The following is a 14,853-nucleotide window of genomic DNA, read 5'->3' as shown; positions in this document are numbered from 1 at the left end:
GACTTTGCTCCCCCAAAACCCATGCTGTGGGGAGAAGTCTAGGGCACTCACATTCCTCTCTACCTACTCCTTCCTCTTTTGGGTGAAAAGGAATTCTTACAAGGAAGAGGGGCTGTTAGAGGTGGCCTGCTCTTAAGGGGAAATTCCCAGTCAGGGTTTTTGCATTTAGCAGCCTGACTTTCTAACATGTCCTCCTCTTCTGAGGAGATTTCCTTATTGGTGTCTCCACTCTCTCCCTCTCCTGAGCTGTGTCCTGATTCTGTAATTCTAAAGACTTCTGCCTTGTATTTTTTTTCCAGATAATAGAGGTGTTTTTTTCTGTGGCAGACAGGTTGGGGAGTGTCTGCCCAAGGCATATAGCCTCATGGGTGGTTTCTAAAGCATTTCTAAAAAGAGACCAAAGGGAAACGATTTCTACATGGACTTCTTCTGGTCCATTGTTATTATGGTATGCTTTTAAATCAAGTCCAATTTTTCCCAGGTGTGTAAGTCAATGGTACCTTTGTCTGGGAACCACTGACTACAAACCTGGATAAAATCTAAGAACTTAGTTAACTGAGCTTTGCTCACTTTCACATCGCTTTTAAGAGGAGTGAAGTTTATTATTCCCATAAATAGCTTTCTTTCCTTTGATTCACTATGGCCCATGATTCATTTTAAGCTTCTCAAAAGTTCTTTGATCTGGATTTCCCACCCTCCTCAACTCTTCTTCTGCTAATAGGAGGCTGCAGCCCTCTGAGGGGGATTACTGAGATTGTCCAGGTTTGAGGGGTGTGTACTCTTTTCTGGGGGCCTTTTTTGCTTGGGAGAAAAATGGGAAGGCACCTATGTGGAGTCTTTTGGTCCAAAAGCTCTTTCGGGTGCCAGTATATTGAGATCTGTCCAGCAGTCTCTCTGAGTGTCCAAGGTCTTTCTCTGTCTAAGTGTGGCGATCCAGTTGAATTATGGAGATGACAAACACTATGTGTTCAAACCCATGTATGCCAGCATCACACACAGTGCTCTGCCATAATACAGTGGTTTGTTTACTATATAGGTTTTCAGGTGTAAGATTCAAAATGGTTGATGTTGTAAACTGTAGTGAGTTAAAATGGTAGAAGATATAAGAGTGGGTGAGTAAATTGTGACCACAGAAAATATGTTTCACTACAGTGTCTTGGTTTTAAATCAAATATAAGGTGGTCGCCAGGGAATATATTCCCAAATTATGAATATGCACAAGTCAACTGGGTTTTATAGAGAAATTAATTAATAATACAATGAGCAATTAAAGAAAAGGAGAAGGAGAGAGAAAAGGAATTAATGAGAAAAGAATAGGTCGGCCAAGGGCAGGCCTGGCCAACCCAGGCCTAAGCCTTAAGAGAGAAACCAGTCAGTTATCACTCACCACAAGATTTGTCTTAAGTAAGGATGTCTGGGGAACAGAGTCTCCCCAGAGGGAGTTCCAGCCAGAGTCAGCCTCCCAAGGGACTTCTTCTCAAGAGATCTTCAAAGGGCCTCCTCCAAAAGGATCTATCTCTAAGGATCCTATCTCCAAGCCTCCCTTGCTCAAGAGATTCCTTTTCTTATAAACAGGGTTTTTTCGTATGTCACCTCTCCTAAGTTCTTCCATCTACCAATCACCATAGATATTTTCTAAAAGTCAGCCCATCTGAATTCCAGCTAATTCGACTAATCTTCTCAGTAAGTCTGAACCAGAGAAAACACAGCTGAGTCGACTAATCCCATCAAGAGAAAACCTGCCCAACCTTTATAGGTACCTAGCATCCCATTGTATCAATTCTAAAAACAGGCGTGGCTCAAAGAACTCCCTGCCTCATTATAAGCATGGGTCCAAGTACTTTCATTGTTTAGCAAGGAGTTTTCTCCCCTCGTAATAGTAGTAGTCTCTTGGTAACCAAGGATGATGATTGTCTTAGTGCGTTTTCATCTATAGTGTATAGATGAGTGTGCACAAAGACACTTGTGCATGGAGATTTAAGTGGAAAAGTCATTGCACAGAAACAGTCCCACTCTCTCGGCGTTGGAAGCCTGGGTCCAGTGGCATGAAAAGTCGTTACGCCTGGAGACTTCCTCAGCTGCATTGGATAGCTGTGTTGTCCTTTGTGCTCCAACACACCCTAAGCACTCCACAGGGCTTTGCTGCGTCGCCATCTCAGTCATTGAACCTTCTTATTGGTTTCTTCCGTCTATTCAGCCAAAGCAGTCTTCACATGCTTCATGAGCAAAGCCCTAGTTCACCAGGGGTCTACAACCTAATGACTACCCTCACAAGGTTTAGCCGGCCTGTCAAAGCCATTGCCCAGGGTGTGGCCGCTGCCTCATGCTAGCAGCTACTAGAAGCCACAAGTGAGAGCTGGGTGTCAGGTGAGGATCAGAGGCTGGAGAGCTGCCCTAAGGGGGCATGACAAGCCCTCCATACCTGAGATACTACCCCTCTCTGAGCACCCCATATACCCCTTTCTCCCCTAAAGCAGTCTTAAGTACGGGTGGAGTAGAGGTCCTCCTATTTCTGATCCTGGCGAGTTCTCACATGAAAATGGGGAATGTTTCCAGTAGGGAATTTGTTCCAAATGGAGGATTCCTCAATGTGGGAATTTTTTAACATTCACAAGTCTGAGAAATTTCAAGATATACACAGGTACATACTTCTTTGACACACAATCATTTTTCTACATATATGACATTCTACATTCTGCCTGGATATTATTAAATCACCTAAACAATGTTCTTGTGATGTTACTACAACAAAGAATTCTATTATCATTTACTATGTTTCTACAATACTCTGTGATGTATATGAGTAACATGAATGAAGTTGTTCGTAGGTTAGTACCCCTTGATCTGCTGAGATGATCACTGTGCTTTTGATCAGCTTTCACTATCAATCACAATTGCTTAGGAGATGAATAATAAAACATCTTCATATCTAGGTTAAAAGTTAAAAGGTAATTTAAAGCAGACCAGTTTTGGGGTTTTTCTCAATTTACAAGTTCTGTTTTTCTTGTGTTACTTTGAAGTGCCTAGCAATGCTGCCTGGTTTCTGTTCATCAACAAATTCATTGGAGTGTGATAACTGTAAGGAAAGATTTATTGTAGTGCTCAAGCATTTGGGGAGTATTTATTATAGTGCCCTGGAGTGTATCTGTGCTTGAGAAAGGAGGGGTTATGGACAATAATCTTTGGGATTTAATCCTTTAATTGAAATCATTTGGGGGTAATAATCTAGGATGATTAAAGTGGGATATATGTGTATTGATCCTATAAGTATTTGATCTCATTATTTCTTCTATTTTGGGGAAAGACTAATAATCACAATGAATCCATTAGTAGGGAAAGTTGGAGAGAAATCACAGAAAGTGGTTATCAGGGGGTTTTTGTTCTCAGGAGGGGGGAGGCTGCTTTGCAGTTTCCACACTTCCCACTGTGACCGTGTCAACCAGTGTGGGTCTGTTGACTCCCTGCAATATCCCTATGGTATGTGAATTTCAGATTTTCCTCCAGCCTGATTAGTCGTTAAAATCCTACCAACCAGGAATGTATACACCCCTACTTAAGGATTAAGTGTTGAGGATGATGGCCTATGACCACATGAGCTAGCAAGTGACAAATCAGAAACAACTGACAAACCCTCTGGGCTGTCCTAAGCCAAGCTTAAGCTATTGTTGATACATGTGAGATGAAAGAAGTGATGTAAAGAAAGGTCTATGTATTTCATGTCATTTCCTTTCCTGGTCTCTCTTGCGGAGAGGTTGGGTTCTTTCAGCATTGGGAGCTCATGGCAGCATCCTTAGTGTGCTTGGTGAGTGGTTTAGGCTGATTCCTTTTTTCCTTTACCTACTAAAATGCTATCCTCCTAGAAGAACCCTCATCTTGGAGGAGGCCTCGTGGCTGGAAGCCAAGCTTGTGAATCTTAAAATTTCTCAGATTCTACCTTAGAACATTTGGTTAAGGTTATCCCCCATTTAAACAATGGAGGTACTTGATCAGGAATGTATTGAGAACTTTACATTACTCCACTCATACTTAGGCATACTTTAGGGGAAGATCATACTTAGTGTGAGGCAAAAGCCCTTAATCTAGGTGTATTTTAAAATCTAATACAAAAGTGTGCTAAGTACCTATGAAGGTCAAATTAATCACTAAAATATCAGGCAACATTCAAGGGGAAACCTTAACAAAAGAGGTGTGAAGTTTTAGTCTACCCAGAGAAGTTGAGAACTAAAGAAGATATGAATTAAGAATGGTCAGTCCTGTGAAAGCATCTACTGTGATTGGTAGATGTGAAAACTTAGGGGAGGTGACATAGGAGAAAATTCTCTTTTAAAGGAGGTCAGAAGGCCTCTGAACTTAGTTCAGCTTGCCAAAGCTGAATAGAGGTCAGGAGTCAGAGGAAGTCTGTCTCTTGGTGACTGAACTTAGTTGAGCTCAGGAGCTGAACTGGAGGGTCTCTCTGAACACTAGAGTTTTGCCTGGGACAAAAATCTTGTGGTGAGTGATTAAGGACTGACTAGTCTCTCTTAAAGCTCAGGCCTAGGCCAATGGACGAGGCCCTTTCCTATTATTTCCTCTTACTCTGTCTCTCTCCCTTTCTTTAATTCCTTCATTTGTATTAATTTAAAATCTCCATAAAACCCAGCTGACTTGGGTATTTCATATTTGGGATTTTTTCCCATGGCAACCACTTATTTTTGATTTAAATCAAGACACTAAAAATTATCTTTATGCTTTTGGCAATTCAAAGTCTTGAACCAATATTTCCGCGGTCACAGTTTATAGCAACCACTCTTTTGTCTGTAACAAGCTAGATTGAGAAGGTCCCTTGGCCTAGGCCTCTGAACTCCTATCTGGCTTGCCAGAGCAGTCCAAATTCCTTTTCTCTCTCTCTTCTTAATTTCTTCCCTCTATTGTAATTAAACCAACATAGAAATCCCAAACTGCCTTGAGTATTTTTTTTTTTGGAATTGAATTAATCTCTGGTGACGACTAGTATAATATATTCAGTCAATAACCCCTAATTTTACTCTTACAGGTAGCTGGGTGATGGGGAGAGGGAGAGAGAGGGAGGCAGGGAGACCAAACAGCAGGCAGGCAGGATTAGAAGACAATTGTAATAGTCCAGGCAAGAGGTGATGAGAGCCTGAATGTAAGAGAGGCAGGATGAGTACAGAGAAGGGTCTGAATTTGAAAGGCATTGTGGAGATCTGGGATGAAAAAAAATTTAGAAGCTAAGGGAAGATGAATGTCAAGGGAGAGGAAGAGTCTAGGACTACACCAAGGCCTTCATGAAGTTGGGTGACTGGATGGATGATGGTGCTTTCACCAGAAATGGGCAAGTTGGGAAGAGAAAAAATGATAAAGTCATTACTGATAAGGAAACAAGAAGCCTTAACTTGTTTGGTGTCCTGGACTCCTTTGCTTGTCAGACTCCAGAAGCCTATGAACCCCTTCCCAAGGTAATATTTATTGTGTATGAAAAGGCATTAAAAATATAGGATTATAAAGGAAACCGATTGTATCAAAAGAGCTATGCAAAAAACTGTATAGAGGCAGCTAAGTAGCACAGTGTACTGTAGAGTGCCAGACCTGGAGTCAGGAGAATCTGGGTTCAAATCTGACTTCAGAAACTTTCTAGCTATGTGACCCTGGACAAGTCATTTAACCCCAGTTGCCTAGCCATTGCCACTCATGTCTTAGAACTGATACTAAGAGAGAAGGTATAGTGTTAAGGGTAAAATTTAGGGTTCTTGACTGAATATATTTTATTAGTGGTCACCAGGGATTTAAATTCAATTCCATGAGAATATTTGTCAGTTTTGGATTTTATGGTGGTTTAATTACAATAGAAGGAAGAAATTAATAAGGAGAAGAGGGTAAGGGTATAAGATTTTCTCTGGTCTAGCCTAAGCCAACCAAGCGACCTTCTCAGAAGAATAAATCTAGTTTGGCTTCCAGCCACAAGATCTCCTCCAAGATGAAGGGTCCCTCAGAGGAGAGTGCCTTCAGGAGGTAAAGGAAAAGAGGAATCAGCCTTATCACTCACCAAGGTTGCTCAGAGAAAACGCCTCACCTAAACCACACTACAGATCCAAACGCTGCAAGTACTCCAAAATGCTGCCCAAAGCTCCCAACCCTGCCAAGTGACCACTCATAGGAAGTGCCACAAAATATATAGGCAGTTCTTTACATCACTTCCTGTGTCTCACATGTACCAATGGTAACTTAAGCTTGGATTAGGATAGTCCAGGGGATCAGTCAGTTGTTTCTGATTTGTCACTTGCTAGCACATGCTGGTCATAGGTCATCCTCTCCAACAGTCAATCCTTAAGTGGGGATGTATACATTCCTGGTTGCTAGATTTCTAAAGACTAAGCAGGGTGGAGTAAATTTAAAATTCACAAAAGATTTTTTATAAAACAAATAAATACAGATATAGATCCCAGGTATCAATTTGATTTAGGTTCTACAGATGAATGAGAATTCAGGAGGTAAGGAGGAAATTAAGAAGGCATTCTAGCAATAGGGAATATTCTAAACAAAATCTTGGAGGCCAGAGGATCCAGTGATGTTTTCTAGTAGGTTTTAGAGAATATAGAGGGGCAGATAGACAATAAACCACCTTGACTGGGGCTTAGAGTATTTGGAGGAGAGTAGGATAAGATGAGGCAGGGAAGATCAGCTGGTGTCAGATTGCAGGGGATCCTCAGTTTTGTCATGCCCAACTCTTTTAAAACATGACCACATTTGGGATTTTCTGGGCAAAGACACTGTAGTGTATTTGCCATTTCCTTCTCCAGCTCATTTAGCACATGAGGAAACTGAAAGCAAACAGGGGGAAGTGATGGACTCCCTGGGATATACAGTAAATATCTGAGACTTGCACGTAGGTCTTCCTGACTCTAAACCAGGAATTTATTATAACAATTACTCATTCTTTTGCCTAATAAAGGGAAACATTGAAATTGTTTTTGCCAGGGAGGGAAGAAAGAACAAACTTCATGATATTTTAATGGTGGAGAAACTGAGGCAAATGACGCTAGGCACCATGGAGCTTAAAAGTCATAAGAAACTTTTAGATTCCTTTAATATGAGAAACTAAGGTTCAGAGAGAGGTTAATGTGAAAGGCTACAAAGAAGGCAGAAGTCCATACACTCAGAGAAGCCACACTCTGCTATAAGGTCAAATGGAAAGGCTCAAATATCCCCCAAGGGTGCGAGGAAAACATGGATAGCAGGGTCCCAGGATATGCAGTGGGGTCCACAAGCAGGTGACTTTCAGTGAGGCAAGAGGGGAGAGACATCAACCTGGAGAGTCTTAGGAGGCATCAGCAAGACAAAATGGTCTGGTAGTTCTCAGTACCAGAAAAAGCAGCCCCTTCACTTACTCCTTTGTTCAAATCACAACCTTTGGGACAGGCATCTTTTTCTCTCCATTATTTCCCATCCTCTGAGCCACAGCACTTTCCCTCTGCCATCACACCACCTGCCTGTTCCCTACCTCCACTGTGCCATTGACATCACAATCGAGCCCTCTGTCCTGGCTAACAGTGGCCCCTACCTGTATAACTCAGGGTCTGTAGACATGGTTCTGGGAAAGCCAGACCAGATCAGACAAGGAGAGGAGGAAGGTGGCCTTTGAGCTCCACGTGCCTTCATGGCTGCCAACGATGCAGGGGCTCCTTGCTGCTCAGACACAGAAGCAAAACATAAATAGGCAACAGAGTCCAAGTCCAAGTCACAGTGGAAGCCGAAGCCAAAGCCAGAGCCCCAGTCCCATTGTCAGTCCCAGCCCTAGTCCACCCAGGACTGGTAACAGGACAGCACACTGCAGTAGCCATCACTCCTCATCCCATGCCCAACCCCACACTCACTCCCACCATTTGCATAACACCAACCATCATCCCTCCAACACTTGTCCTACAAGAAGGAAGGCAACAGGGCTAGCAAAAAGAAAGGCCAAGAAAGGTCGGTCACCATATGGAAGGGAAAAACGAGCAGGTACTGGTCAGACTGCCCCTCCTTATATCCCCCTCTTTGTCTCCCACCCCTTCACCCCATATCAAAGGGGGATCCTTCTCTCTAATGGGATGTAAAGAATGTAAAGGAGCAGATGGACAATAACCCACCTTTCCTGGGGCTTAGAGTTTTTGGAGGACAGTAAGGGAAGATGAGGCAGGGAAGATCAGCTGGGGCCAGACTGAAGGAGAGCCTTGAAAGCTGGATTTTATTGGATGAGACAGCAGGGCCCAATAGCGAAATCTCCAGACTTGGAGTTAAAAGCATTGGGTTCAAAACTCTCCTAAAACAGGTAATAGCTGGGTATCTCTGGAAATGTGAATGGTCACTTGTCCACTCTGAGGGTCAGGTTCCTCCTTTTCCTGGAAGATGCTGGCTGGCCTGGCAGGCTCAGGGCTGGCTGGTGGCAGAAACTCATCCTTTTTAGTAGACTTTTCCTCCGTTGCTCCTCTGTTCAGTGCCTGGCTCCATGCCTGTGGAATCCATTGAGCTGGTGGCTCCCTCTTCCTCTTTGCCTCCTGCCTTCCATCAAGGCCCAGCTCAGATCCCACCTACAGCCTGAGCCTCTCCTGCTCTCCCTCCTACTGCTGCCTCCCCTCTGCCATTTTCTGCAGCTTGTCCTCCGCTCAGCTCCTTGTACAGAGCTGGCTGCCTTCTGGCTCCTTCATTGGATGGGAGCTCCTGGAGAGCAGGGAAGCTCCCTGTCCTTGTGGCCCAGCCCTTAGTGGGCCCATACAAGGAGGTTTGGGGGCTCACTAAGCTAATCAAAGGTGCCACAGACCTTCCCGACTCTCTCAATCTCAGCCTACGCCCATCCCTGGCTCTCTGGGTGGCCTCCACCTCCTGGCCCACAGCACTCCCTCCTCCCAAAGGGGCCTGACTAGGGACCCCCCTTGACTGTGCTAAATGACTGACAACTACTGTCTCCTTTGCTCCTCACACCCATATGGGAGGCAGATACTGTTGTTGTCTGGCCCACCTTATAGTCAGAGAAACTGAGGCAGAGAGTTTAAGTGGGCATCTCTGTGGCTCCCTGGAGAGAGTACCAGGCCTGGAGAGTCAGGAAGACTCACTTCCAGACTTCAAAGGTGACCTCAGACACTTCCTAGCTGTGGGACCCTGAGCAAGTCACTTCACCCAGCTGGCCTCAGTTTCCTCGTCTATAAAATGAGCTGGAGAAGGACACAGCAGACACTCCAGGATCTTTGCCCAGAAACTCAACATGGAGGCAGGAATAGACAAATGCAACTGAAGGACAGAGATGTTAAGTGCTGTCCAAGGTCCCAAAGGCTAGAGTTGATCTCCCACCTTCTAGGCTCCAGCCCCAGCCCTTCCCCCATTGGCTGAGTCCCCAGCAGCAGGGGTTGGGGAGAGAGAAAGTGGGGGCAGGAAGAGGGAGGTGTCTTCTGTCTGCTTTAGTCTCCCTCCTTCCCTGCTCCCACTCTCCAGTGCCAGGGGATCCCCAGAAGCCACAGTGAATGGCTGAGCAAAGGACAGGGCACTGGCCTGGCCTGATAGGGGAGGGCAGGGAGGCTCAGCAGTCAGCATCCTGGAAGCCCCAGACAGGGTCCAAGCACACTGCCTCTGCCCCTGCTCTCTGGGCTCTTTGTGGGATGCAAAGAATCAGTCCTCTGGGAGGGAAAGAAGGCAGGAGGTCAGCAAAGAGGACTGTGGGTCATCCTGAGTGACCAGGCTCCTCCTGGGCACAAAAGCACTCCAGGGACAGTGGGAGGGGCTCCCTAGGAGAGGCAGGAGGCCAGAGCCTCTGGGAGGGGAAGAAAGAGGATGAGAGAGGGGAGGAGGGGAAAGTGAGAGGCCAAGTCTGTGCCCTGTGGGGCCCCTGTGATCCTGGCAGATAGAAGAGCTCCAGTCCTGAAGAGAAAGATCCCAGTCCTCTGGAGCAGGGGAAGCAGCCTCCACAGAGACAGAGACAGGCTCTGGAGCAGCCACACAGTCATTAGCCTGGAGAGCAGCAGAGACAGCTCCAGGGAGACACCCAAGGATGAGACACCTTGCTGGGTAGGAGAACAGAGATTCCTGGGAAGGAGAGAGGCAGTGACACCTGATGAGCAGTGCAGACCAATGGAGAGGCCCTCAAAAGCCTCACAGAGTAGGGGCAGCACCTGGAAGGGGCTCCTGATCATCACAGGTGAGATGTCTGCTCTGCTGGGGCCCAGAGGAGGAGGAGGGGGAACCTGGGGGATTCTGGCTCACCTAGAGACAAGGAGAACCACCCAAGGCCCAGCAGGGAGGCCAGTCCCAGGAGACACTCTGCAGATGTGTGACACCCTGCAGGGGCAGGGGAGAAAGTAAGAAGCCCCAGAGCCCTGCCCCAGAGCCAGGTAAACTGAAGAGGCCAAGGCTGTGTTGTAGCTAGAGAAGGCAGCTCTCCTTTCTCCTACCTGAGTGACCCTGGACAGGTCCCTTACCTCTCTTAGCTAATGTTTGCCATTGAGCATCACCTTCCTCCTAGCCAGGCTGGGGATCACAACTGTGGGCCTTCCAATGCCCTGGGGTTTAGTGGGAAATGCCCTCCCTGGGCTGGAGCCAGAAGATCTGGGTCTGAGGCTGCCCTTGCTATTTGCTGCTTAATACCTGCCCCAGCTGTTATTTGTTTGGACCTCAAGGCTTAGTCTGTGAATTGGCCATATTGGATTCATTGATCTGGAAGGTCCTGTTGTATGATTGAAAATCTGTTACCTTAAAAAAAAGAATTACATGTCCTAAGAGCCCACTGACTTCCTGTCATTAGTACTTCCTATAGACAGAGGATAAAGGGCCTGGGCTTTGGAGGCTCCCTCTCTTTGATTTAGAATAAGCATTGATGGTGGTGAGTGAGATTGACTAAAAACTGGCTAACCAGCCATGGGCACGTGGTCTTTATTTTGTAACTTCTTTATTCCTTGATTTCTAATGATTATTAATAAATCTCTTAAAATATAATATTATTATTGAGATTTAATTTTAACTTTTACATTGATGGCGAGCCATTTTTTAGTCAACCCCACTCAACCACCATCAATGTTGATTCTACATCAGAGAGAAGGAGCCTCCAAATCCCAGGCCCTTTATCCTCTGTCTACAGTAAGTACATAATGACAGGAAGTCAGTGGGCTCTAGGATATGTAGTTCTTTTTTTAGGGAAGAAGATTTTCAATCATACACTATCCAGCTCTGAGACTCGATTCCCCAACTGGGAAGCACCTGTTAAGTGATTCGTTTCTCCCTTCGGTGTCTCGCCCACCACCCTGGCAGGTCTTTTCTGAATCAGGTGCTCAGAGGGAGCCTCAGAGGGGTCCCAGGCCGACCTCTGAGATCCCCTGTGGAGGCCGGGCCAGACAGATGGACGTGTGGGCACAGGAATGCCCAGACAGACTCTGGGGTCGGTTTGGCAGCACCCCTGAGCCTGGGGACAGCTCTGGGATCGGGGTCTGCCAGGAGGGCAGGGGATGTGCTGACCTCTCTCTGCCCCCTTCCTCCCCTCAGCCTCCATCCTCAGCTGCTGGATCCAGCCAACGTCTGCTCAAGATATCACAGTTGAAGTAGAGCCACCCCTTGGGACACAAGGCTTAAGCGTCACCTTTCATATCGTGGGGTACTCGGGGACTCCTGTTATGTATAATTGGTACTATAAGACATCAGCTCAGCAACCCAGCAGGAAACACATCGTGACATACAGTACTTATAATAGAAGACAGTTACAGACCAATATTCGGCAGAGGGTATACCATAATGGCTCCATGTTTTTCCCCAACCTCCTCGTCAATGACTCTGGTTACTATGAAGTACAGATCATCAAAGATAGGTGGACTCTGGACAGACCTGAAGCAGGAGCCCCACTGAAGGTGTATGGTAAGTGCTGCCCTACCCATGGGCCCTGCAGTTGTTCTAACAGCCTCTCCCTGTCTGGGGTCCGACTCCTCCCCACCCTCCTTTTCCAGGGAGCAGGAAGAAGCCCCAGCCTGACCCCCTCCCACAGGAAGGAGCCTGAGGAGGGGAGACTCCCGAACTCCTGGCTTCCTGCCTGGCAGCCCCAGAGAACCCCAGAGAGCTCAGAGGGCCCTGGCTGCAGAGCTAACTGCTTTCTTGCTCCTGCCTCCCCCAGTCCATGCTAGGAAGCTTGGGTGAGGCCCCGAGGGCCTAGGATGGCCCCTGGTCCCCTCCTGTTGGGCCTGGGGACAACAACCTCTTCTTGAAGTTCTCTGCACTCAGACCTCTAAAAGCCCAGGAGGCTGGGGCAGCTTGGTGGGGCAGGGAGAGGCCAGACACTCCTGGCCTGCCCTGCAGGGCTCAGAGGGCAGGGCCAGACCACCTACTCCACAGGGGCCAGAGGAGGGGCTGCTTTGGTTTCTGGGACCTTCTAGAGGCCAGTCCCCACCCTCAGGCTCCCAGTGCTGTGAGAGGGACCCCCGAGGGAGAACACCTGTATTCCCTGCAGGTTCTAGAGGAAAGGCCAAGCTGGGGGGCCCAGGCTTCTCTGAAGGGACAGACTGGGCAGAGGGTCACAGCTGCTCCCACTGAGGTCTCAGCTGGAGGAAGAGACAAATGCCATGCAATGAGGGGAGCAAAGAGGTCACTTAGGGCTCCAGGGGGGGGGGCGGCTTTTCTAATTCGGAAAGCTGGCCACACTAGCTAACATTTCTGGAGTGCCTGAAGGTGAGCAAAGGGCCCTGTGAAGCAGATTTCATTTGATTCTCCCAAAGACTCTGTGCTGTAGGGACCATTTTTTATCATGGAGGAAAAGGAGACCAAAAGGGATTAAGGGACTTGGCCAGAGGCCCAGAGCTAGGAAATAGCTGAGGCAGAATTCGAATTTGGGCCTTCCTGACCTCCAAGTCCAACATTCCATTCACGCATCACCTAGGTTCTTCCCACCACTGAGGATTATCTCAGGAGATAGTGACTACTCAGCATTGGGAATCTTTAAGCAGAGACTAGCTGGCCATTGACCCAGAATGATCCAGTGGGGATCTCTAACCAGATCTGGGTGGGACAAAGAAGCAAAGAATCTCAGAGTCCCCATGATGAGACTTCCAGCCCTGAAGGGGGCATGATCTGGGGGGCTTAGTGGGGTGGTGACTGGCTGTCTGGTACATCCAGGCTTCTTCCATGGTTTGCCCATGGGAATTGTCCTGGGAATCATCTGTGGCAGGAGCCAGTGTTTGAGGAGGGCCCTGCTGCTCATCTCCAGCCCTCTTCTGTCCTTCACCTCCTGAGCAGATGAGACTGGGGGAGGAAGGACCTAGGAACATTCACAGGTCTGAGTCAAGAGGTCGGGAAGAGGATCCATGATGAGTGAGCTCCCAGGGAAATCTTGCCGCCATCTTCTCTCCTGCCTCTTCTTTAACTTGGTGCTCCCTTTTGGCTGGCATTTTGACCACTGAATTCAGCAAGAGTGGGAAGGAGCCTCAGAGACCTTCCAGGAAAGGCCTGAGTTACAGAAGGCCACACTGTACTTTTTGCCTGGATATTTCTGGGATTTCTTCTTTTTAAAAATACACATTTCTGTCATTTGATCATATGCAATTGAGGCTTTAGAAAGGCCGCTTATATAGTGAAAGACCAAGGAATTCAGGCATACGGAGTCCAGAGATCAAGTCCCATCTAAGACATCAGATGCATAGCATTGGGCTACTCACTTAAAGTCTGAACTTGGAGCAACTTTCTGAGAGGGGGAAGAGAGCCATCTTGGAGTCAGGGGCCCTGAGTGCAAAGCCAGCTGTGCTTTGTCATCTGATCACAGACAGGTTACAAGCCCAGGCCTTGGTTTTCCCCTATGACAAGGGCATTAGGCTAGATCAGGACTTCTCAGATTTGGGGAATCCAGAAATGGAAATGGGGAAACTTACCTTTATTTGCATCAACTTCTGGTTTCCTCTGGAATTCTTTGTGTTTCATTTTGGGAATTTAAAAATCGTGATTCAGAGAAGGCTTAGTCCATGGGCACTGACTGCCCAAGGGGTCTATGAGACCAAAAAGGTGAAGAGCCAGCATTCTAGATGGTCCCTGTCAGCTCTGAGTCTGTTACCCTCTGATCCTAGGAGCCATGATCCAAGACCTGAAGGGGATGGACAAGGGGCATGACTCAGAGGCAGATAGTCTTTTGGTCTCTCTATATACTTAGTATATATATATATATGTGTGTTTATATATATATATGTATATGTATATATACATATATATATATACTTATATAACATATACTTTGGTCAGAGTACATGACATGGATGGTGTCAGATTTAAAAGAGTGGATGCCATAAACTGTGAGAGTTAAAATGGTTGAAAGCTATAAACTGTAGTGATTAAAATAGTGGAAGATATAAATTGTAGTAGATATAAAAGTGGGTGAGTAAATTGTGACCACAGAAAATATGTTTTCACTACAGTATCTTGTTTTAAAATCAATATATAAAGTGGTCACCAGGGAAATATTCCCAATTATTCAAATATACCCAAGTCAACTGGGTTTTATAGAGATTTTAATTAATTAATACAATGAGGAATTAAAGAAAGAAAGAAAGAAAAAGAGGGAATAATGAGAAAGGGATAAGCTGGCCCTGGTCAGTCCTGGCCACCCCAGGCCTAAGCCCTAAGAGAAAAGATCAGTCAGTCCTTAATCACTCACCACAATATCTGTCCAAGCAAGGATTCTAGTGACACCAGGCCAGCTCCATCTCAGCTGCCTTCACCAACTCAATCCTTAATCTGAAATGTCCCCGAGAGAGTCTCGAGAGAGACCCTTCAAGGGAGCCGTTCCCAGCTGACTGTTCTTTAAGAGACTCTTTCTTTTCCTTATATAGGGAATTTTTTCCTTTGTCACCTCCCCTAAATTCTTAC

At 46.5% G+C, this 14,853-nt stretch overlaps 1 protein-coding gene across 1 annotated transcript in view; it reads left to right on the top strand.

Annotated features, from left to right (window-relative positions):
- Positions 1-7,549: 7,549 nt before the first annotated feature.
- Positions 7,550-14,853, top strand: part of LOC103092368 (uncharacterized) — a 1,666,349-nt gene continuing 1,659,045 nt past the window's right edge. Inside the window, exons 1-3 of the mRNA XM_056825346.1 lie at positions 7,550-7,998; positions 9,872-10,165; positions 11,503-11,868. Coding sequence (XP_056681324.1) covers positions 7,668-7,998; positions 9,872-10,165; positions 11,503-11,868 — 991 coding nt within the window. The 5' untranslated portion in view covers positions 7,550-7,667. The remainder of the gene's footprint in view (positions 7,999-9,871; positions 10,166-11,502; positions 11,869-14,853) is intronic.

The sequence above is a fragment of the Monodelphis domestica genome, chromosome 4 (genome assembly GCF_027887165.1).
Source record: "Monodelphis domestica isolate mMonDom1 chromosome 4, mMonDom1.pri, whole genome shotgun sequence".
Classification (NCBI taxonomy): Eukaryota; Metazoa; Chordata; class Mammalia; order Didelphimorphia; family Didelphidae; genus Monodelphis; species Monodelphis domestica.
This window is presented reverse-complemented; position numbering and strand designations above follow the sequence as displayed.